Source organism: Buteo buteo, chromosome 8 (genome assembly GCF_964188355.1).
Source record: "Buteo buteo chromosome 8, bButBut1.hap1.1, whole genome shotgun sequence".
Classification (NCBI taxonomy): domain Eukaryota; kingdom Metazoa; phylum Chordata; class Aves; order Accipitriformes; family Accipitridae; genus Buteo; species Buteo buteo.
Window position 1 is genome coordinate 43,394,688 of NC_134178.1, and position 23,291 is coordinate 43,417,978.

Below are 23,291 nucleotides of genomic sequence, written 5' to 3' on the forward strand. Positions count from 1 at the left end.
TTTGTCCTACAGCAAGCCCCCTCGCACAGATGTGCGTGCCTCTTCCCATAGCAGGCAACAGGGAGTCTTTGGAGAATGTCTTCTTCTTTCTAGACCCCGTGGATCTCTCTCAGTGCCTCCTGTGCCATAGCAGTGCCACTTGGAAGTGCTTGTTTCAGGATAGAGGCAATGCAGACGGCAATACCTAAAGCTAAGGTTGCTTGCCACTTCCCATTTCATTCGGACAGGATTTTGCAAAACTTCTCTGCAACATCTGACATTTTTGGTAATGTCCCCCTCCACAGCCCGGCAAATGGGAAAGAGTAGGATGACAGAAATTCTTAACAAAGGACAGATGTTCCTAACACTGAGAAAACAATCTTTCCCGTCCCCCCACCCCAGTTGTTTTAAGAAGTTGATGAATTCTTTTAGCTGAAAATTCACACCTCTGGCACATAAGATTTCAGCCTGAACGACTGGATTTAAATTTGTTGGTGTCATAAACAACTTAAAGTGGATTTAGAGTGGTAAGAAGCAGGCAACCTTAACAACAAGCATAGCTTGCTGCGCCACCTTTTAATAAAATATTATCTGTCATCAAAATTAGCCAACTCTCCTAAAAATTCAGGCTTTCTGGTCTTATTTTTCTGCTCTCCCGCAGTCTGCTCCTAGGTTCCAACTGTATCCATGTATAATCTATGGTTGTTTTGCAGAATCAAGTAACTACTCTTTGAATTATAATCCCTTTAAACAAGGTTAGAGATTTCTGCTTGGCCCGCTGCCACTTTCCTCTGCCATTTGTATTTATGACATGATCATGGTGGACCTGATATGCCATAGCCAGCATAACCTGTGTCATCATCTGCACTCTGACAAACTGTGTGAAAAATCCTACAGATGTAGAAAAGTTGGTGCTTTACACATGGGCTGAGCAATCAGTTTGTGCAGGTGTCAGGGACTGTCAGAGGGACGGGGAGGAGGAAACGGCATGTTTGTGATTACGATCACAAGCCCCAGGTGACCCAGAAGACTTTCAGTGATGGACAGTAATGAGGAAAAGAAAGAGCATTAGTAATTCTGGGAGGAGGTGCACAGTGGGGAGAAAGAATAACAGCAGGGAAGCAACACAGTGAAAAAATGAGCAAGATGAAGGGGAGGAAACAGCAGAGAAACTGAGAGAAATAAACATGAATTGGGGGAAAGAAACAAGGGCAGTGAAAGAGAGCCAGTGCAAGACAAGAAGGGAAGAGCACTGAGAAGTGTTTATACAGATAGCGGCATCAGAAACCAAGACACTGGAGTGAATGCCAAACAGCTGTCATGGAGGGACCTGCAGCACATCCACGCTGCTGGAGAGAGGAACGAGAACAGCAAAGGGTCTCACCGTGAATTTCTTGTAGAGCTCATAGGTGAGGAGAGGGTTGGGCAGTTCCCTGAAGTACAGCTTGCAGAGTGACCCCACGCAGTGGATGTCCTGGAGGTAAACTTCCCTTGTCAGATCCGGGCATTGGTCAGAAACAAACTCTTGTCTGAAACAATATGGAAACATAACAATGTCAGCAAATAAGAGCTCAGACCCCAAGGTTTCAACTAGTCTCTGGTTTCCTTAACATAGGGAACTGGTCTGGTTTCCCTAACATAGCCCTGTGAGTGGACTTCAAACTGATATAAACAGATTGTTTTGTCTTGAAGTTAGAGAGAACAACTCAGCATTTGTGCTGAGACCCTCCAGGCCTTTCCCATTAATAGATGCAGAGGGAGATAATTTTTTTCTTTGTCATGGGACTAATCCCTGAAATGTTGTATTTCCCTGTTACCAGCTTCAGAGACAGTTTATCTTCTGCATCAGAGTAGAGCTCTGTTGGCCCCAGTCTATGCCTGAGGGACTAACAGCAAAAAGGTATGGAGCAATGTGACCGAATCTCTCTGGCACCCAGACAGATTGCCTTTACCTCAGTTTTTGTATGTTGGATGTCACTCCTGAGAGGCGGTAGATCCCATCCACAATGCCATGAGTCTCAATGAACTCTGCACAGCTCTTCAGCACGTAGGGGACTAGGAGAGAAAAGCAAGGCAAGATGCCCAATGAATACACATCAAGAACTTCCAAAAGTCACCACAGAGGAGGCAGTTTCATGAAACAACAGCAGTGGTTCTCTACAGATGCAGGGAAGGGTACAGCAATGGGAGAAATACAGGGCAAACCAAAAATAAACCCCACAAAGTGGCCCTAGCCAGTTTGCAAAGTGAGGATATGCTATGGTTGTGCCATGCCATGCTCACTGACATGTGACAATGACTGATCCTGAAGTCACAGAAACATTATGGGAAGAAAGGTAGGGTTTATCTCTCTCCCTTTTTCTTTTCTTTCCAGAAAATAAGCAATTTCATTCTAATTGAAAGCATGAGGTAAAGCATGAGGTCCTGGGAACCTCCCCCCTCCCCAAGATAGAGCTCCAGCCTCACTGAATTGTGCCAAAAGGTCTGATTGGCTTGGATAAAAATCAGAGAAGCATTCACACTTCCATATAAGCCTACATACCCACAGTTTAGTGCTCATAAACTCCCACAGAGGGGGTATAAAGTTCAAATATTGACTAGATCTGCACACTGACAAAATCTGACATTGGCTTCAAAAGAACTCCATGAACATAACCGGCCAAAGACTTAACCAGCCTTAAAGCTGAGAGGAGCCTGAGGCACAACATTTACATCCAGACTTGGACCCAAAGCGTATGTTTATATTTTCCCCATTATATAGGTATAGGAAACCCTCATCCTCTTGGTCAGACCAAGCCTCCCTGTCCCCAGTACTATAACAACCCTAGCTATAATAATAACAGTAAGAGAGCCCTTCCTTATTAGGTGCTAGAAACTACTGTGTATTTAATGCAATGCTTCACGCAGCCATAAGCACAAAAGTCAGTAAATGCAGAAGTTAAAGTTTCCCACTGTAATGCTGACTCTGCCGCACTGCGCATTTGGAGAGCTGTATGGAAGAAAACAGACTAAGCCATACATTTGACTGGAAAGCCAGGCCCAGCAATTACTGCATCTTTGTGACACTATAGATAACGCCTCTGGCTGGACCTTCCCTGAGCTCTTCTGCTTGAAGTTCAGGACCATAATGACATATTAACGTATGCTTCATCGGGCAGCATCCAAAGACAGAACTCCAAGGACAGCCTGAACAAAAACCAGCTGGTATGTTGTATTTCTTATGGGTGCCACTGAGGCCAGAGCCAGTTCATGGGTGGACTTGCCCGTACCAAGCAGCCCAGGGCACAGGCTCTGGTGAGGAGGGGTCCCAAGCTGGTGCCTACCTCAGTGGCACGCTATTACTGAGCCCAGTCGGTCAGGGAAGTGCTACCCTTCTGCCTCCTGACTCTTCCCAAGGGAGGTAAAGAGGTCCTTCTTGTGTGTCCCTTCTCTTCTCTTTTGGCAAACTCAAATGCAGGAATACAGAAAGTGCCAGTGATTACTTGGAAGCCTGATTGGTCCAAACAGACTAATTCTGCTCAGTTAAAGGACCCTCTCCAAAACAACAGGCAAAATTTGACTTTACGGTTTTTTTGCGTAGGCGTTCATAATGCAAGTACATTAGTCATGCTGTGTCACACTCAAAGCCCTTGGGCTGATTTTTAAGACCCTCAAGTTGTTGGGCTAAGACTAACAGCAGAACTTCTGGCAGGGACCCTAGCCTACTACAACAACAACATTCATGGGAAACCATGAAATCACCAAGAGAACAGGTAAAGTCTACAGAGTCAAAGCTTTCTCCACGGCAGACACACAGCTATAGGATTCTCTCCTCAAGGACTTTTGAGGAGAAGGCACATCAGTGCCTTCCAGAAGGAACATGGGAAGCATTCCTTTCAGTGCCTACAGCACCTACTTCCTAAGAGGACTAGATAATGTGGGAGGAGACAGAGCAAAAGCAAAGTACAAAATTTCCTTAAAATCCTGCCAAGAAAAGCCCAAGTGACACATCAAGAAAGAGGACCTTCCTATCTCTGAGTAAGACCTGATTATCTGTAACTGCAGTAGGGAACTCAGATCATATGATGATGAGCATGCAAAAATAAAAAGAAGGAAAGGCAAATGACTCAGGCCTCTTCTTCGTTTCTGGCTGGTCAGGCTGTACCATCTTTGTGGCAGGAGCTATCCATACATGGAATATTAAGATTTCCTTCTTGGTAGAGGGCTCTGGGAATAAATCTAGTGTAAACAGCAAAAATGAAAGCTAGACAGATCCATGTTCACTTCAGATCTGTTTGGGTGGGAGAATGGGTGAACCACTCCACGCTACCTGGAAAAAGAAGAATAAATTGAACAGAAAATTTATTTGATGAGGACAGTCACGTGACAAAGTTTGTTTAAAAATTAAACAGTCTTTCATTTAGACAGACTTCATACAATGGAGCCTAGCTGCCACAAAAATGGGCTCCATGCCCACAGTGCCCTTTATTAAATACTTTTTAAAAACCTCAGTGTTAAGAATAAGCACACCAACTAAAAATGCATATACAGATGTTTGTTGTGACTAATTTGACCTCTTGAAAGTAAGATCTATTAAATCACACTATTTTTTTGCTGAGTTTTAAGTTTCCTTGGGACAAATTAGGTCAAGAGGCCTCAGGCAGGTAAGCAAACCTCTTATACACAAACCAGAGAAGGTTAGATCCATCTGTTGAGGACTGGTAAGCAAAAAAGGGGTCTGAGGGGAATAATCTGTAGCAAACATATAAAATTCAACCAATTTTTAAAAGTGGGTGAAGACTCCACAGTAGAGGCAACCTATAGACTGCAGGTAGACAATATGCACCAAGCTCTGCCAGTATCTCTTACTTAGGCCCTGCAGCCTTCCCTGCTTTTCCAGCCCTGGGCTTCTAACATATCTCTGCCAGTGCCCTTCACTCATCATGTACATGCTTTCCTGCCATACCAGGTCTTTGGCTCTTATGAAGAGAAACAGCCAGTTATGCCAAAATGTGTGGCGGTTTTGTGATGTCAAAAAAAATCCCACATAGGACACGTTTCACTTGCAACCAAAAATTATGGACTTTGACCTCAAATCTCTGGAGGTGAAGGGACTGCATCAGCTTCCTGCAAAGCAAGTCCCTAAATGCGGCACTTGTACAAAACTGGGGCACAATAAATGTTTTCTTTGAGCAGAACCTGCAGCTCTGAAATTCCTGAGCAGCTCTGATCTCCTACAAAGCTGAGTCTTTGGGGCACTTGGGGGAGGTGAGGTTAGAGTGGCAGTGAGCAGCTCCCTCCCACTTCCAGGCATTTCTGAGGTGATTTGATTACTTCAGCCATGGCTCCTGATGAATCAAAACAAAGGCTGTGATCAACCCTGAATGCAGGGAGGTACAGACTCTAGCATGTGCTTTACAACAGGACTCTATCGGCGTTACGGGGTACATGTAAATCACAGAGCTGGGTCTCTCCCGAAGGAAGATTGGATGTGGATGGGGATTTGTAGCAGGGGCTGTGCGTGTATGTGCAGGCACAGAAAGGGGTGGGGTGGGGGGGGTGTCCAATCTTGACACTTCTATAATTAAAACTGGGCTAGAGGCTTAGAAGTTGGAAGAGGCAGCTGGTGTCACACAGACCCTGCTTGTTCTGCCAGACAGCCAAACTGTCCTCATTTAAAACTACAATAGAAACCAGATGGAGGAGGAGAAGAGAGCATGGAGCAAGGCATCAGTCAGAAGGGAAATTGAGTTATAAACATACTGCACACAAAAGACAATACTTCTCTTCCCCTAGACAAAAATAAACCAGAAGGGCTGTCGCAGTAACTTGTTCCACTCTCACTGGCTATCACGTCCGAGCTCAGTGTACACAGACATTCACCTTCACCAGGGTCTTTTCCATGACCGCAGCTCATGCCACCTCTTCTACACGTGTGCTACTCCTGCCACGTCATGTATCATGCCTCCCTCCCCTTCTGATTCCTCTGGCTTCCAGCGCCAGCAATGGGCACTGAGCGTCTCACCTCCCAGCATTGCTGGAATGGCGGGGGGGGTCTCCCTTCTCCTATTTCTTCCCAGCCATGGTGCCACCACCCACCAAACCTCCCCACCAGCAAGCAAGGTGCTCATTCTTTGCCTGCCTGACAAAGGCGTCATCTGGCACAAGGCTGAGCATTTTGGATAAAAGCCAGGGAGACCTTTAAGCATGTACCTAAGCAAGTCGCTAAGCAGCCCAAGAAGGAGGGGACACTAGGAAGAGAAGGAGTCACCCCATCCAAGGACCAGTGGGAGGATGGCCTCCTGGCCTCCCACCAAAGCCAGCAAAGAGCAAGAAAGACCTTGGTCCAGCAGGAGATGCAAGCAAGACCCTGTGGCCTTCAGTGCTGCCTTCTAGTAGAAACTCTTAGTCTCCATGGGCTACAGAAGGACCTCAGGGAGGAGGTCGCTAAGTCAGCCACCCTAACCAGTCAGTGTGAATACTGTCCAGTAAGACTGTGCTTAAAGTTAGCTGACTTGGACTGGGTCATATGTTCAGGGTACACTGGACTGAACTGGACTGAATAGCTGCAGGCTTCATTTTTGTCTTTATCCTTCTCTTGTTCTCTGAGAGGGGTCCTTGCAAGGATAAAAATCAGTGACAAAGCTACTCAGGTCCTCCTTAGTGTTTGGTTGATGCCACATGGAGGAGGTTTCACATACTTTCTAATTTTATTTTAATTCTAGTTCAAGTAATGGGAGGCTAAATGCAAACCTTTCATTTCACCTGAAACACCAACTTTTTGATGTTTGACTCGCAGGAAATCATTTTGTTTGTTGGGTTTTTTTTTATTTCTCCCAAAACCAAATCCTGCTCCATAAGAAAAGTTTGGGGCATTTTTATTTCACCATTTTGGTTTTGTTACGTAGTAGTGCTTTTTTAAATTGTCTTCCATTGCCCTCAATACCAGTACATGCTTCCTATCATGCTATGTCAATAGCATGACAATAAAGGTCAAAATAGTCTCTTGTTTCAATTTAAATGACTAAATTAGGAAACATTTCCTCCTAAAAACTAAGTGTTTCAGTCTGCACTAAGCAAGATTTGTTATTTTGTACAAACAAAAATAACAAAACAGTACACATTTTACAACATACTAATATATTAACTTGGCCTCCTAATCACAGGAAAGGAACAACATTGTATAAATGGCAACATACTTGAGAGTCAGTATCTCTAATGTGATGTTTTTCTGCATTTCCTGATGCTTCCTACTTTAAATCATGAGCTTTAATGCTGATTCACTAGATTTTTTTTTTTTTCTTTTTTGCTGATCTTGTCTGAATTTTACTAGGTGTAAGGTTGGCTGAGAAACAGATTCCAGAGGAGACCAGACTGTGCTCTCCTCCCTGCAGCTCGCCTGAGCCCTGGTCCAGCACAGCAGTCATGATTCCACTTTGCCTCCCCAATGCATAGCCCTAACCCGTGGCAGCTAAGGATAAATCCTGCTTTGCCCCCTGGTATCATCTCCTTTGCCTTCTACCGTCTCCTTTTCAGTGGTGGCAAGGGATGGAAATGACCACAGCATCCAAAGTCACTGCAGAGGATCTCTCCTGCTCAGAGATTAAGTTGGCAGAGCTGGGGAAGGGGAGGATTTGACCTGCCTGGATGTAACCGCTACAAGGACAAACAGAAGGCTTCAGTCTCCAGGATGTCTATGCATACTTTTCAGCAGCACTAAATGCATTTTACAGAAGAAGAAAAAATAAACCATCTCACCATCAAATTCCAGTGTTTAGTTTGGCTGTTAACGCTGAGCTACCACAACCCCCTCCATGCACACACACACCTGTGTTTGAATAGCATGAGATAGCTAAACAACACCAAACAGGCTCAAAACTCCTCGCCTCTTCCTCTTTAGCTGCCATGAACACAGTTAAAAAAAAGACAAATAGCTGGCGCCGAGGTGATCCTGTCTGCATGGACAGCACAACTGAATCACCATATAAGTCACACGCTTAACTTTTTTTTTTCCTTTCTACTTCTGTGGGAAATGTCTCTGCAATGTCACGAAGGTTAGCACAACAGTGCCGGTCCCTGTGATGAAAGCACCGTCCTGAACGCAGTTGTGATTCTGGTGGGCAAAGACATAGGCAAAACGGATCTTGAATCTGTCAGATGCTGCGAGTCATCACCCTCCATGGCCTGCGTGGGAAGTGGAAACGCTGAGCACTGTTCGGGATGTGGCACGCTGATTTCAAGCGAATGCATTTCAACACAGCCTGCAGGCCCAGTGTGAGTTTGAATGAAGTCAATGGCACCACTAGCAAGGGGTTTTTTCCCATTGATATTATACCCAGCTTGCATCTCACGTATCTAAATAAGATGTGTAGGAACACCTGTTTTTTTCCAGAGCAGATCTGACAACTGTGATGTTCCAGGCAGAAATGAAACAGCCTGTGGCAGATCTGGCCAGCTCATCGACAAAACACATCAAAGAAAGCCTAAGAGAAAGCACTGCACAAGCAGACATCGAGTGCTGACTCTCAACCCCGGCGGTCACTGTGCCCTTCTGAAACGTGACTAGTACCTTGATATAGCTGGCAAATTCTGTCATGCAGGCACTTTTGAAAAGAGGTTGTACTAAATACTAGAATAGTTTTGTTAGGAAAACATCCTGCTGTGGGTTTCCTGAAAAAAAAACCCAGATAACCGAACAGGATATCTCCACTCCTAACTTTTATGACTCTGTGATACAGCCACCTTGGAAAACAGCTGCTTAGGTTCTGCAGGGCAGGTCAATGAGCTGTGCACGTCCTCAGCTAGCCACCTGAATCCTAAAAACTCTGATCCACAGCAGATTAGGGTGGATATTGTATAGCGTTTTGTTCAACACAGCACAAGCAATTGAGGTAATTAATTCTGGAGGTAGGAGTAATGGGACAATTTATGTGGTTTCAGAAAAGGAACTTGGGTGTAAGTATAGAAAAGATCAGAAGAGTTTTGAAGCTGCATATATTGAATTGACCTCTATCTCCATAAATGCCTAGATGCTATGAGGATAAGCAGGCTATAAGACGGGAATTCTGCCGTTAAACTTGTTTCTGATGACACATACTAAAACCACTACCAAATCCAAAGGCTGTGTCAGCACTGATGGAGTGCAGGAGTGAGCGGGGCACTGCCGATGCTGCAGCTCAAGGGAGCTGGGAGAAGCAGCCTGCAAGGGAAGAGTGCAGGTAAGTATTGAGTTCTGGGATGGACAGACAGTGATGTAGACTCCAGCTGAAGCCTCTCAAGCGCCTGCTGTCTTTCATCCAGATCAATAAGCAAGCTGATGGACTGCAGGTGTCACACTGTATCATGTTTTCTTTCCTTTCTCCGCTCTCTTCTTAAGCGTGGACACCAATGTAAGCCGTGCTAAGCTACTTAACTGATGGCAACAAAGCAAGGAAAATATATGGACTTCATAAGTTTTTTCCTCAACAGAATTTGATCTATATATTTTCATTTACAAGAGCTTCAGAAGCAAGTTAGAAAACAAACAATGCACAGTCTCCACCTTTTACCTGAGCTTGCTAGCTGATGCAGGCTTGCTCAGTTTCTTACAGTTCCAAAATTACTCTGGAGGTAACTTGTAAGCTATTACACCCATTTCTTGACTGTAAAAAGAGTGTAGAAACCAACATCTCCCTTGACACATGGGAATTCTTACACGGGATTCTTAGGATGCCAGAATCTGGAGAAAGGCAATTCAAGGGGATCAACGCATACTCCCTACCTGGCTGTCAGTGTTAGTTTGTTCCTTATTCCCTTTTGACTTGGACTTTGGTGTGCCAGGCAATAGGGATCCAGGTTTCTCTTTATAAGGAAGCCTTCTGGGGCTGTTAGAAAGAAAGTCTTGAAGTGCATCTGAAAAAATACCAGCTAGTTAAACAGTTTCAAAATCCTTTGTACTGTGCCTTTCACAAACACCACTTCCATACACTGAAATCTATAGGAATCTCTATAGAATATAGAATTTGTCTGTAGTTTCTGTGCTGTTCTGTCACACTATCTCACTGTTAGACAGATCCATATTCCACTTTCATAACGATGGCATGCTGGTGACAAAGCAACTAACTCCCAAATAAATGCTTTTGGAAGGCTTCAGGAAAAATGAGGCTGCTGTTATCCTGCTGGTGAAGAGACAGGGTGAAGGAAGGAGCTCATGAACTCTGGCGCTGCAGCAAAGCGGGCTGCTCTGCAGTTCTCTCTGCCGTTCTTTCCCAGGAAATTTCTGTTGTCCCTGTGAACGTGCAAAGATAGGCTGGAGAGCCGTCAGCACTCATAGTTCTCCTTCCACGCTTGCTGCACAGCAAGTCATTTACAAGCCTATATGACAGCCATTCCCAAGCTTTCAAGCGCGCATCCAGCTGTGCCAGCTAACGCAGAACGGCAGTGCCAACGAGCTCAGGTGTGTGAAAGAAAAAGCATGGTCCAATCACCCCACTGAGAGCCCAGGTTAATGTTTGGTAGCAAGGTACAAAGTCACTGAGAAGCTGGTCCTGAAACAAGTTCTCATATGGATAAAAGAGTGCATGGCTGAATCTCAGTACATATTTATATCTTTTCTCTTCTTTTTATTTTGGCCTCTGCCACACTGATGGACTGACGCGGACTGACACTAGATTATGCAGCAATGTTCTTTCACTCAGGCTTCTCACTGATCTTGCCTCTAGGCTCTCCTAGTGAAGAGTGGATACAGCAATTTCCAGAGGTTATTCCAAATGGGCTGTTTTATGGATAGTCAACAACTTAGGGCAAAGAGCAGGGAAAATTGCTGAGGATCACTGTATATCACAGACAGACAGATGAGGAGCCTAAATACAAACCCGTAAAGGCTGCAAATGAGAAGTGAAAGGCAAATGAAAACAACCTTTTGAGAAAAAGTAAATAAGGCTTTATGATGTCAATCTGATTGAAAACAAACATGCGAAGGCACCAGCAATAATCAGTCATTAGAGTTTGAAGCCAAGCAGCACAAAATCCATTCCATCTTTGCTCAGTAGCTGAGCATATATTTAGACGGAGTGTTTTCATTGCAAGGCTGTCTGGGCCTGACCCAAAGAACCGCACTCATACAAAAAATCCCATTGAATTCAGCAGTTTTTTCCACAAGAGAAAATAAAAACAAACCTGTTTGTTCTACTCTCTCTGTACCTCTTACCATGGCATGCAAATAGTAGCAAATGAGGTGCAGGAATGATAGAAGCATTTTCACCAGCTTTACAGAAGCATAAAATGATGGTGTGAAGTGCAACCCAGTGTGGAATTAAGACTGCCGCTGGCAGCGGAAGGTCACCTAGAAATGCTCCTCCCAGCCCCGCTCAGAGGAGGCTGAAAACAGGTCAGTCTTTATTTGAAGAGGATTAAGCTGTGGGTGACTCAGATTGCTGATGTTTGTCTGGTGAAACAAGGTGCTGTTCTACCCATCCTAAGAAACGCCCAGGGCATACAATGGCCACAGCCTGTGGGCTCAGTTGCTGTATCTGAGCGGCATGGAGAAAATTCTGCCAGAAGCAGCACCTGGTCAGACACACATACCTCTATACATAAATAAATGTATATCTATGTATATATCAGCATATACATGTGTGTGAATACATATACATATATGCACGTATTTGTACATATACAACTATATTCGTTTATGTATGTATATATGTGTGTGTGAGAGGTTTCATGTGCATTACCAGGAAATTCTTCTTAGAGAAATAGCTTTTTTTTAATAAGGTGTCAATCAAAGCCTAATACCTAAAGGTGGTATTCACAGAGTCAAAAGCTGCAAAAGCCTTGCTAGGCTAATGTCATAGGTCTGGGGGATACATCACTACATGCTGGTGCTCTTGCTTGTTGAAGCTTGCTCAGCCTGCCGGAGAATAAGCCATTGCCACAGATGTTTTCCATGCTCTCCTGTTCCAGGCAAAGTGCATTTACTTAGTGCATGGCCCTGCATGTTGCTACGGTGCTGAAGGCCTTTCTGGGTGAAGTACTTACTCTCTGCCAAGGAAAGTTGTTGGTTTGGGGGTGGATTCCTCAAGCATGCACGGACTTCTACATTAGCAAATGCAGAACCAGTCTCAGTGGATTGGTTTCACTCCGTAGCTTAGTTAAGAAGGGTAGTTGCTGGGATATGGGTCATTTTGGCTACGCCTTTTCATCTCCAGACGCTGCAGTCTCTAAAGCGTACCTTATAGCCTTGATTGCAGGGTTCGTATTTTCCTTTCCATACACCAGGGAGGGTAAAGAGCTCTAAAAGAAGCTGCTGAGAAGCCTGGCTCTAACATCTGGATGTGGTTCTGCACCTTCAGGGCTTCTTTCAGAAACAGCAGGGAATACAGCAGTGCTCCATCTGCCAGCCTTGTGGCAGATCAGCACTCCACATATGTTGCAAGAGGGCAGCTTGCTCGCTCTCCAAAGCCTGAGAGAACCATCAAGGACAGCAGAGGAGGCAGAACAGCATTCGCAGATGGTGTCACACAGCCTCCTAACCTTCTAGAGGCTGATGCTGGGCTGGGATTGTTTAGAAGAAAATATTTCCTGCCATGGTATTTGTGTCTACCTCCACCCCAGGATGTCGGCACATAATTACCAAGATGCACCCAGAGTATACAGCATGGTTTCTCCAGGGCTGACCTGCAGGGACCCTACCTCTGCAACTGCCTGTCAGAGGGGTAAGGGTATCAGAAACAGAAATTAGTTCTGTCAGAAGGTCAGTGATGAAAGGAGTCACGGTATGGCTTTTACAAGCCCTACTAAAAGGGGAAAAGAAACAAAGCTGAATAAAATATTACAGCGTGATGCTATCTTCTTATTCCCCAAACAGGCTTCTATCCCCTCACCTAGTAGGGATTAGACAGGAGAGATATCTATCTATACATTACTCTTCTTTGTATTCCCAAGGCTCTTCTGCCCCCAGCGGGAGCAGCTGTCCCCATGACTTTCCTTCCCCACAGAAAATCTCCCCAGTTCCAGATGGGATACAAGCCTCTCCCTCCCCTCACCTCTCAATAAATATGCATGCCAGGAGTTATCAAGCTGAGGGTCATTCTCAGTGCTAACAACGGAAAAAAAAGCAATATCCAGCTGTTACTAAAGTAGTAAATCTAGTCACTTTGCAATTGCGCTCCTCAGTTTCCAAGCCCCCCAACAGATTCCTGATATATTCCATATTTTGCTCTTTATTTTGTTTTCCATTTGGCACAGGACAGGCTCCGAACCAGTGTGAAGAAAAACAACCCTTTTTTTTTCTTTTACCCCCCTTTTTTTTTGGTCTTTTTTTCACGGCGCTATCTCTGCTCCAAGTCAGGCCAGGTAGCGCTTATCATTTCCTCTGCACAGCAAACACCAGCATGCATGAGTTTCCTGCCAGCGAGTCCTAAACCTCAAGCTGACATTGTTTTCAAGGTCCCTCTCGCTTGGAGGCAGGAGCAGCTCTGCCGCGCAGCGCTTCCTGTTGATGTCAGGCCCCTCTTCCTCCCACTCTTCCTCCCAAAGCAAATGGGCTTCCTGCCGGCATCTGTGTCCTTTTCCATGAGGACTAGCAGGAGCCATTTTCCTACACAGTGGCCGGGGGAAAAAAAAAAAAGAAAAGAAAAGCTAGCAGAGACAGGAATATAATGGGGAGGAGCAGGAGTGGATGGAGTTTTTTTCCTAGTGATGTTGAAGAACATCTGGGGCCTCTCTCAAGGAGGAGGAGAGAGAAGAGATAAGAGGTCAAAACAATAGAGCTATGTCTCAGGGATGCCGGTATTTGCAAGTACCAGAGAAATCACTTATTAGCAGAGAACATCAGAGACTAATTACAGCTGCCGCTTTCCCACTGCTAAGGAATGTAAGCTTACAAAAGAAAAGCTACAGCCACGGCCCCCGTGCTCCAGCGGTGCTGTCATAAGCTGTGGGAGATGCCAAGACCTTTACGCTAGACCATTGCCTTCATTTTTATTCTTTCAAATGGAGGATTCTCTACCATTGCCAGCACTGTTTCATCAACAGTGGAGAAACAAACTGGGCGGCAATTGCAGAACACGGCTTGTGCCAAGCTGAAGCACTTCAGCTTCACCGACTGCCATTGCATGAGCCACTGCCCCAGCAGAGAAGGGAAAACCTAACCAGACACCATTTTGGACCTCCCCTGGTCCATGGCGTTCGAGGTTTGCATTTGTCGCATTGGAGAAGCTGATGGGCTTGTCCCAGCTCCCACCAGGAGGTCATCAGTTTGCTGCACAGTGTAAGAAACAGCCCGGGAACGTGTGATTACGGGCTCCATCACCGTGAGGACACACAACAGGGCAGAGCATGAGGAGCACAGCCAGCCGTGGCTGCAGCATTGCCTGCCCTCCACAGCATTTCAGCCATGCGGTTCCCACGGCATCCAGCACAGGGCGAGGAGCTGGCTTGTGTTAGGACATGTTCCCCTCCAAGCAGAGGTTTTCTGTGACTGGGGAAATAGAGTCCCCCAGCATTTTCTATACCACATCTAAAACTATAGCCAAACAGGTTGGGGTGGGGAGGGGTCTGCTAAGGGGTCCCTAGCAATAACCAGAACAGGACCTTTCCCTCAGACTCTCAACTGCTGCTCCTGATGGTCCTCCGGGATGAGTTTCATGAATATTTCAATAAAATGTATTGTTATAATGTGATTTTTCTCCTCCTTTTCCTATCTGATGCCTGGCCATCTTCCTGTGTCACTGTAGGAACTAAGCAAAGGGTTACACTTCCAATCTCTGGCCATAAACTGCCACAGAGGCTGACAAAATTACTCCAGCCTCATGCAACTGTAGCCAGCAGCAGATGTGGCCCCACGTCCGGCAGAGCCGACGGAGTTGCAAGAGAGTGAACTGAGGCTTAGTTTTCTTCACAAGAAGAAATTCTTACTCAAGGTGCAATTGCAAAATCTTGACGGCTGGTGCGGGTGAAAGATGCAAAGGAAAAGAGACCACCTACGTTCTCACAGCAGAAGCTGGCCAGGGCTGCCGAAATTCACAGTACTGATATTTAAGCAAGTATTCCCAGCGTAGAAGATGCACCCTGCATGGCTAAACACAGCTGGAGCTGTGCCATTGCTCACACACGGGAACGGGGCACCGGGAGAGGACATGTCCCTCCACTTTTTAGGGAGCTCCAGCTTACACATTGCCATTGGCTTTTCTGAAAGGTGTCTATCGGCTAGCAGTGCCAGCTAAAAACTGTGAGCGCTCTGCAGGATGGGACCCGGTTTCCAAAGCTACTCTGAGAATAAAACCTTGACGAAGGAGCACGCAAGAGATGGGCTCCACCGAGCTCACATTTTCCCATCACGCTCTCCCTCTCTTTTAGTACGGCTTGCTATTCGTGAATGAATTACCTCAATCCCTCTTAAGCAATATACTGACCAGGAAAAGGGCGTGGGGATTATTAATGGAAAAATCCTTGAATCTTTTAGCCCTGTAGCATGGCTACAGTTACAAGGAAAACAGGATACCACGCTGCATATGGGGAGGAGGAAGAGAAAAGGAGCAGAAACTCTAATGATCTACAGGGACTGACTCGCAAGGAAGAACAAAGTGGCGGTGGTAAATAGGCACAGCTGGCCCAAATTACCAGGAGAGAAACGAATGCGCACAATAGCGGTCTGCACGGCGTGCAAATACCACGGAGGGAAAGGGCTTGCTCTGGATGATCAAGGGGTTGTAACTAGGAGTGACTGAATGAAATTATGAGGGGAAATTTAGGTTGAATGGTAGGAAAAACCTCCTAAGAGTGAGACATAGTATCATGTAGAATTGCCTTCTCAAGGGAGGGGGTGGGAGCCACGCTGCCTGGTTATTTAAAATTAGGCAGGAGATTACTCTGAAGGGAACAGTCCTCCATGAGCTGCTGTGACAAAGACAAAACAATCTTGCCAGCCTTCCCGTGTTGTTATCAGGCAATGCCTTTTAAGCCACAGTGAGATCCCCTGGAAGAGCTTGCTGAGTTAATTATAAAGGAAAGCATATAGTGCCAGCACTCACTACAACAAGGGACAACCGCAACCAGCAGCTGGAGTTTAAATTGGATACTAAAGCATGCAGGAAGAAAGGCTACTTGAAAATCTTCCAGTAGAATGATTTTCCAGTGGGAAAGTGTGCATTTCACAGGATCAAAATGGTTCACCAGAACACAGGGATTCAGTTTGATTTTCTCAACCAAAGGAATGCTCCCATATATTGTTTCTAGAAGGTGAGATATGTTCACTTCCATATCATTATTTTCAATGTAATGTAACCTTTTGGAGAATTTTTATTTAGGGAAAGTTTCTGCTTTTTTATTCCAATTCCAGATGAAAGGAAGTCTTGCGGTATGGGAAGATGGAGCACAGTGCAAAACAGGAACCAGCTCTAATGGATATCAAGTGATATCATCAATGACTGGCTAGTGTTTGCTCCTCTCTGTACACTTCTGAGGACAGCAGCACCGTTCTTTGCAAGCTGAAGCCCAGAAATTGTGTGTGTTTCTCGTCAATGAACAAGAGAAAAAGGAGGCGAGTGTCCTAGGGTTTGCTTTTCAACCCTCGGGATACAAAAAAACCCTCATTTGAAATCTTGCTTGTATCTCACGTCCCCCATTGTGAGGATAAAACCCCAGCACAGTCTCACAGAATGTGCTTAGTTTCCGTCAGCAAAAATCTAACCCCTTGGCGAGAAGTCATGAATTAACAGAGGATAAGTATCGTTCTCATCCCATAGGTGCAAAAATGAGAAACAGAAATGAGTTGGCAGCCTGAGGTTATGCAATGAGTTAGTGGAAGAGCTAAGGTTAGAGCCCATGGTTTTGATTCCCGCTCTGTAACTAAACCACACATCCAGTTTTCTTGTATCTGAACTCCTGGTAAATAGAAACTTACCTTCAAAAGTTCAGGTGTTGGTAAAGCATGCAGAGATTGCAACTGGCTTGTCAGAATCACTGACCCAGAAAGTCAATTTGAAAATCTCACACAGATGTGTTTTTCTGGGAGATACTCAATTCTTCCCAAGCTTCTACCAAACCAGAAAGACGCTCCCTACCCAAACTTCTAGCCAAAGTCTGGGCACACAGACTAAAATCTCAGGATATTTGAGTCAGAGATTGCCAACCAGATTCTTGGAGCAACCTTTTGGGTTGGTTGTCCTAAAAGTTAGCCTTGTACCAAAAGACCAGACTTCAGTACCCCTATGCCTAGGAATGTTCAGAACTGGATCCACACTTTGTGGCTCGGTCTCACTTCTAATTATTTTCTTTTTTTTCCTCTTGAATGGTTCTCTCATAACTAAATACCACAATAATGGCAAGAAGCTACCCAAGGGCCATCTGGGGAGAAATTGCATTATTTCTGATCATTTCAGGGAAGGGAGGTTGGTGGGGGGGTAGGAGGGGAGGCCTGAATTCACTAGAAAACATGTCCTGTCTGTTCACAGATCAGTTATACCAAACTTCTTGCATTCCCTGTCTTCTGACTTCTTCCATCTCCTCAACTATCCACTGGTTTCCTTTCTTTACCTTTCATTTTCATTTCACACGGCACTCAGTTTTCAGCATAATTTTCTTCCCTTGGAGACCAAGCTCAAACCCCACCTTTGGGACCTGGGCTGAGGTTTAAAATCCCTCCCCAGCAAAAAGCCACTTGAATCTGACATTTACGATTCAGGCCTGTATCTTCCAACTGCAGCTCTAAACTGGATCAAAGACTTTTGTTCCTAGCTTTTGTTCCCAGCTTTTGTTCCCTTCTCTGTTCCCTTGAAATGTCAGCAAACATGATGGCTTTGTTGATGCCGTCAGGGTGGTCTGACCGCTTCCCACGCTGGGCATGCAGATTGGGTAGCCGTGAAGCAGTCAGCAATTCACTGGGTGTCTCCTCTAGGATGTTGTTGTTCCTCACACCAAGGCAGTGGCCTGAAGCAGCAACAGTGCCATGAAATCAACAGAAAACAAATCCACCTCCAGCTGCCCTGGCTCGCACAGGGACACGCAGACTGTTTGTTCCAAACCAGCAGCTGCCGATGATGCCAGGAGGACGGGAAACCATGCTGGGAACTCAGGGCTTTCCTCGGATAGTGGGATAGATATCCATCCCTTCAGATGTTCCCCACTTTGTCTGGAGCAAGGCTCAAAATATATGTGTTAGTGCTGCCTCCTGAGCCGACAGACTGCAGGGCTGTCAGAGCTCAGAGCCCTCACGGCTGTTCTAGCTTTCTGCTGACTTCCAAGTGGAAATGGTTTCTCTCAAGTCCAAGTGGGGGGACAGAGGTATGTCACACCCCAGACACCACCTGTGACCACCCCAGATGCCCCCAGGGTCGCTCTGAGATGACCTGGGACCTCGCTGGTTCCTTGATCAGCACTGGCTATGCTGCGAGGTGGGGACAGACAGCACTGCCGACCCATGTTGTTCCCTGCAAAGTTATAGAAGAGCCTGGGCAGACCCCAGCAGGCTCTGCCTGAGCCGTGGGAAGTACCCGCAAAAAGTCATCTGCCCACCATCACAGCATCACAAAGCAGTTTACAGGAGGGGTGGCAAAAAAGATAGGCTATGAGTCAACTACCAACCACAGGACATATTTCTCTGCCCCATCACAGGAACCACTTTTAGCCTGCACTGCCCAGTAAGGGTTGCCTTAGCATCACTCCTCTGCCCACGCGAAGTGTTTGTACTGAGGAGGATCCTCAGGGCTTCCAGGACATTTGTCCTGTTCTCTCTGCTTTGCCTGCCAATATGCTGCTAAATATCAGTCGTGGCCTCTCAGCTGTTCTGAAATAACGTGTTTGGCTTCAGCCTGAAGAGCCTGGGTAGCACTGCCCTACTGCACTATCCTGCTAGCCATCATGTTAAGGATGTGATCATATTTAGGAATGAGCTGAGGCTCTTCCTGCTCTCTGCTCTGCACCTCTCAGGTTCCGCCAATCTTTTCCTACCACAATGCTTTTTCCCACTGTTTATTATTCATTTTCTCCAATTACAGCAGAAAAGGGCCCTGGCCAAAGAGGAATTTTGCAGCATGTCTCAAAAAAATCATATTTGTCTGCAGCTTGGCTTCATTTAAGGAAGGTCATTCTGTGGTCAAGCACTCTCAAAACAGACAAAGCCTTGTCTCCAGGTCTCCAGAACCTCCAATCCAAGTACTGACATTGAAGCTTTCAACTTGAGTCCTCCTCTGATACATATCCAACCTTACCAATACTTTCTCAGCAGTCTGTCCTTCAAGAAATTTAGGCCAATACAATCTACTTCTCTTGGAGTCGATGCTACCACCATCTTCAATGCCACAACAGTGCTACGTGCTGTTGATAAATCCACCTAAAATTTGGTTCTTTTTTTCAGTCTTGACACCAGTTGTGTTCTGGTGCATTCCTTGGACTTCCCTGGAGCTCATCTGTGGCTCACTCTGGTGGTAACAGGGAAAGCATGGATGTTGCGGAAGCACTTTGTCACAGGGGAGATTTGCAAGTACCCACGTCACGTAGATGTTGCTTTTGTTCTGCTGTTTCGCCAGCCTAAATCATAAGCCCCTTTACGGCTGGGAACACTTGCTGTACATGCAGATTTTAAGTACTTCCACACCAGTTGGCTGCAGCATCCCAGATTTATACTAGTGTCACTGAGGTCAGAAGCTGGCTCGATGCCATGCAGCCTGTGCTTCTGGAGGAGCTCAATGGTAAAAGGCAGTATGCTGAAAAGGAGGCAAGGTGTCAGAGTGCTGCAAGGTGCTGGGAAAACTTTTCAGAGCCACAGTAACAAGCTGAAGACACCCTTTCTCTGCCAGCTTGTGAATCCCTTATACTTCTTCTGTCTCACTGTGAGAGACCCTGTGTGTTGGAGCACTTGAAAGGACACGGGGGGTGCCAAGAGCCACATGCTAGGGAAGGCTGGTGATCCAATGTGCAGCCAAGGAGTATGTTCCTAACTCGATCCCTTGGCTTGTACAGCCCTGCTCCATCCAACTTTGCCACACAGCCTTCCACGTTCCCTTCTACTCCATAGCTTCATATGCCAGAGGACAGCTGGGCAGGGGACATTCAGTCAGGCCAGCTGTGTCCCTGGCCCACCTGAGCAGAGTAGGAAAGGGGCTGCAGGGAGACACACCAATACAAACGCATGAAGTGCAGACACGGCTGTCATGGAGTACAGACCAATGCCCTGGTCCCCTGGGCACAGATGGTCTCATGTAGAGCTAGAGCCTGGTTTCACACGCAGCGTTTGGGCCATCCCAGGTTTTAGGATGGTTCTGGGTAGAGATGGGAGTCAGCTGTATGAATCCCGCTCATAATGCACTACCCTTGATCTGAAATGCTGGGCATAATGGCATGATTTAGCAGCATAGTCTGGTTCATAACCCCCTTGGTTTTGCAGTATGCAAGCAGACGTTTGGGTGGATGATGAGTTGTTGGACTCGGACTGGAAGGGAAGATGGCAAAGTGGATTGGAGTCACAGTCAGGTGTACATCAGCAAGCTTGTCCTGCTCAGTTGCAAAAGACAGTGGCATTCCCAGGGAATCCACTTTTTATCTGGTTTGCCTAGCTGTGACCTGAGACTCCTTTATGAATCACATCAGGAAGGCAGCACTGGCCAACAGAACACAACAACTAATCATAAAATCCAAAGAATATCCATTAAGTGCTCAGCTAGTGACATTTTAAAGCCTATAATGTTTTGCATCTGTAGTCTCCTGGCCTGTAATATATACTCTCAGTATCTATCTACTGAGCTAGAGACAGACTCAAATAAAAACCCTGCAGCTGAACACCCCTAATTTCAGGGAAGTTGAACTCAGGCATCTGTACTTCAAATTCAGCCCTGATCAGAGCAATCTAAGAAGAACCAGTTCAAAATGAGCTGGGGTCCAGACAGGCATCTTCATCTGCCACTCTGGGCAGGAGACAGCAGAGGCCAGTGCCAGACCTCTGGAGGGTAATCCAAGCAGGCTCTTGAGATATGCAAAACTCAGGTGCAACTCAAGTCAGATTTGTAGACCCGTAGACCTTTGTAGAAAACAGACACAAGGTCTCAGTCCTCTTTTACACAACAGCCTGGGCACTCCTGACAGGAATCTTTGTAGAGCATTTGAAAAAGAGAATTGGAAAAATATGAATTTGGGAAAAAGGAAGGTTATAACCTTGCTAGCGCAAAGGCAAAAGCCATTGCGCGCACACAAATTTAGAAGCAGCAACAGCAAAATCCTTTGAAGGAAAACACCAGTGAGTTTTATTATTGCCTTATATGAGTTCAGAATGTTGCAAAGTTAAACAAAGCAATTATAAAGCTGGGTATTTAAAAATACTTAATGCTTTACAGTCTCCTTTGAGATGAATCAGGTATCCAAACATCTGGGGACTGCAAAATCCATCAGGAAACACAGACAGATGAGACACACCAAGACAGGAAGGTTTAGGGCTGCCATCGGAGAGACAAGGAACAGCAGGAGATTCCCGCAGCTTCTTTTGGGTAAGAAATGTTAGTACTACATGGATGTGTACACTAAACAAAAAGAGGAAGAAAAAGAGAGGGCTAAAAAAGGTTTTTGCAAGTCTCCTGCTGTTCTGTGTCTTTCTCACTTTGCTCTGATCTCTCTGTACATGTCACTGGCTGGCAGGATGACTGCTTCCTGATTCATGATTTCATATTTAATTCTTTCTATATAAAAGGAATTTAAAGGAAATTATTACAAATGGTTTGGCCACACTACATCAAGTCATTGGAAACTATTTCATTACCCCTGACATTTTCTTTTTTTTTTCCTCCTTTTTTTTTTCTCCTTTAAGAGAAAAGTTAGATGCTTTCCTAAACGCTTTCCAGACTTGAGCTATTCACAGATTGCACGTGGAAGGCAAACACAGCCCAAGCCTGAAAGAAAGAGGCTCTCATACTGGACACCCCAGTAGCTTGGGGCGTCGCAGGCGGTGTCCTCGGCAGCATTTCCTTTCAGAGAGCCCTTGCTGCATGAAAATGCTTTGGGTGTAGCAATCCTGTGCTCATCCCACAGGCGCTTCATGAAAGAGGCAACTGTTCCATGTTGGGAATTCAGAGAAACCTCTGGCCAGCAGCGGCTGCTGGAGGCGCCCCGATTAAAGGCCCATTGTTTTGACCACTCCAGCAGTCCTGCTAAACTGGTCCCTGATGAAGCCCCTGTCTGTCCAGTGGTTTGAGTAGAGGCAAATAAGTAAATACGGTCGTTGTGGGGAATAACAAAGCTTGGGGGAACCAACGAAAGAGGAAGCAACAAAAATAATCCTTTAAGGCACTATGTTTCTTCAAAGGCAAATGCCAAGGAGTTGGGTTTCTGGGCTGTGTTTCTTTTGTCTTTCTGACTCCTGGATCTTGCTGTACTAAGGGCTTTGAGACACTAACAAACACATTGCAAACACAAGAAGGGGTGTTGCAGGAAAAGGGCGTTGAGATCATACTTAATCAAACTTCCTTACATTTTGATAGCTACAGTGCTGCCGTGTAAGTCAATCGTCTCTTTGCCTTTGCAGTTCTCTGCAGCCAACACAGCTGAGCCACACACTTCAGGCCAAGACCTGTATCCTGATGTTATTACATGGCTGATGGGTTTCAGAGGAAAAAAAACACCAGGCTAAGTTCATCTCATTGCACAGGTCTATCTCAAAGGGGGACGAACTGCATGATCTAAAAGCAGGAACTTACTGGAGACTGTAAAATCAGAGAAGTTTTGATTCATAGCACAGGCTTCCAGAGCAAAGGAAGCTGGGGCACCGCACGCCCTCAGCAGGCAATGAAGCTGAGCACATTTAAATGTTAAGTCTTGAAAGCTTATCCAAGCGAGACAAAGCTGCTCTTGCTCACACCCATAGACTCTGGAACTGATCAGAGAGACTGAAGCTCATTTTAACACCAGTTAGGCACCAAAGGGGGAATGAAAAAATGTAGTTAACTGATGAAAAAATGTATCACTCGCAATGCAGTAACTCAATGGCATCTCCTTCCACTTTACAAAACCAAGCTTGTTTCAAGGGCTGAAAGGAGCCAGAAATAATTCCCTCACCTCTCGCCCTGGCTCAGTTTGGGGTAAGAATCTGGAAGAAGAGTTTTGGATAACAGAAGTTGTTGGCACTGTGAGCGTCTTCCTTTACTCTCCACTGTTTCTGATGAACACTATTCCTGTCTGTCCTTTGGCTGTTTGTACGCAGAAAAGCATCTCTTCTTCTGCTCTAGCCCTACTATCAAGGCTGCCAGGATTTTGAATTTTGCTCCCACTTATAGCCCTCTCTCTTCTAGCATTCACTGGCAGTCTCCAATAGTTCCAATACAGTCAGTTTTGCTCTCAGACTAGTTTTTCCAACCTTTCCCTCCTCCGTT

The 23,291-nt window shown here is 45.7% G+C and overlaps 1 protein-coding gene across 1 annotated transcript in view; it reads right to left on the bottom strand.

Annotated features, from left to right (window-relative positions):
• Nucleotides 1-23,291, bottom strand: part of ARHGAP31 (Rho GTPase activating protein 31) — a 61,625-nt gene that overhangs the window by 22,930 nt on the left and 15,404 nt on the right. The window contains exons 2-3 of the mRNA XM_075034370.1: nucleotides 1,932-2,034; nucleotides 1,364-1,508 (exon numbers count right to left, since the gene is read on the bottom strand). Coding sequence (XP_074890471.1) covers nucleotides 1,364-1,508; nucleotides 1,932-2,034 — 248 coding nt within the window. The remainder of the gene's footprint in view (nucleotides 1-1,363; nucleotides 1,509-1,931; nucleotides 2,035-23,291) is intronic.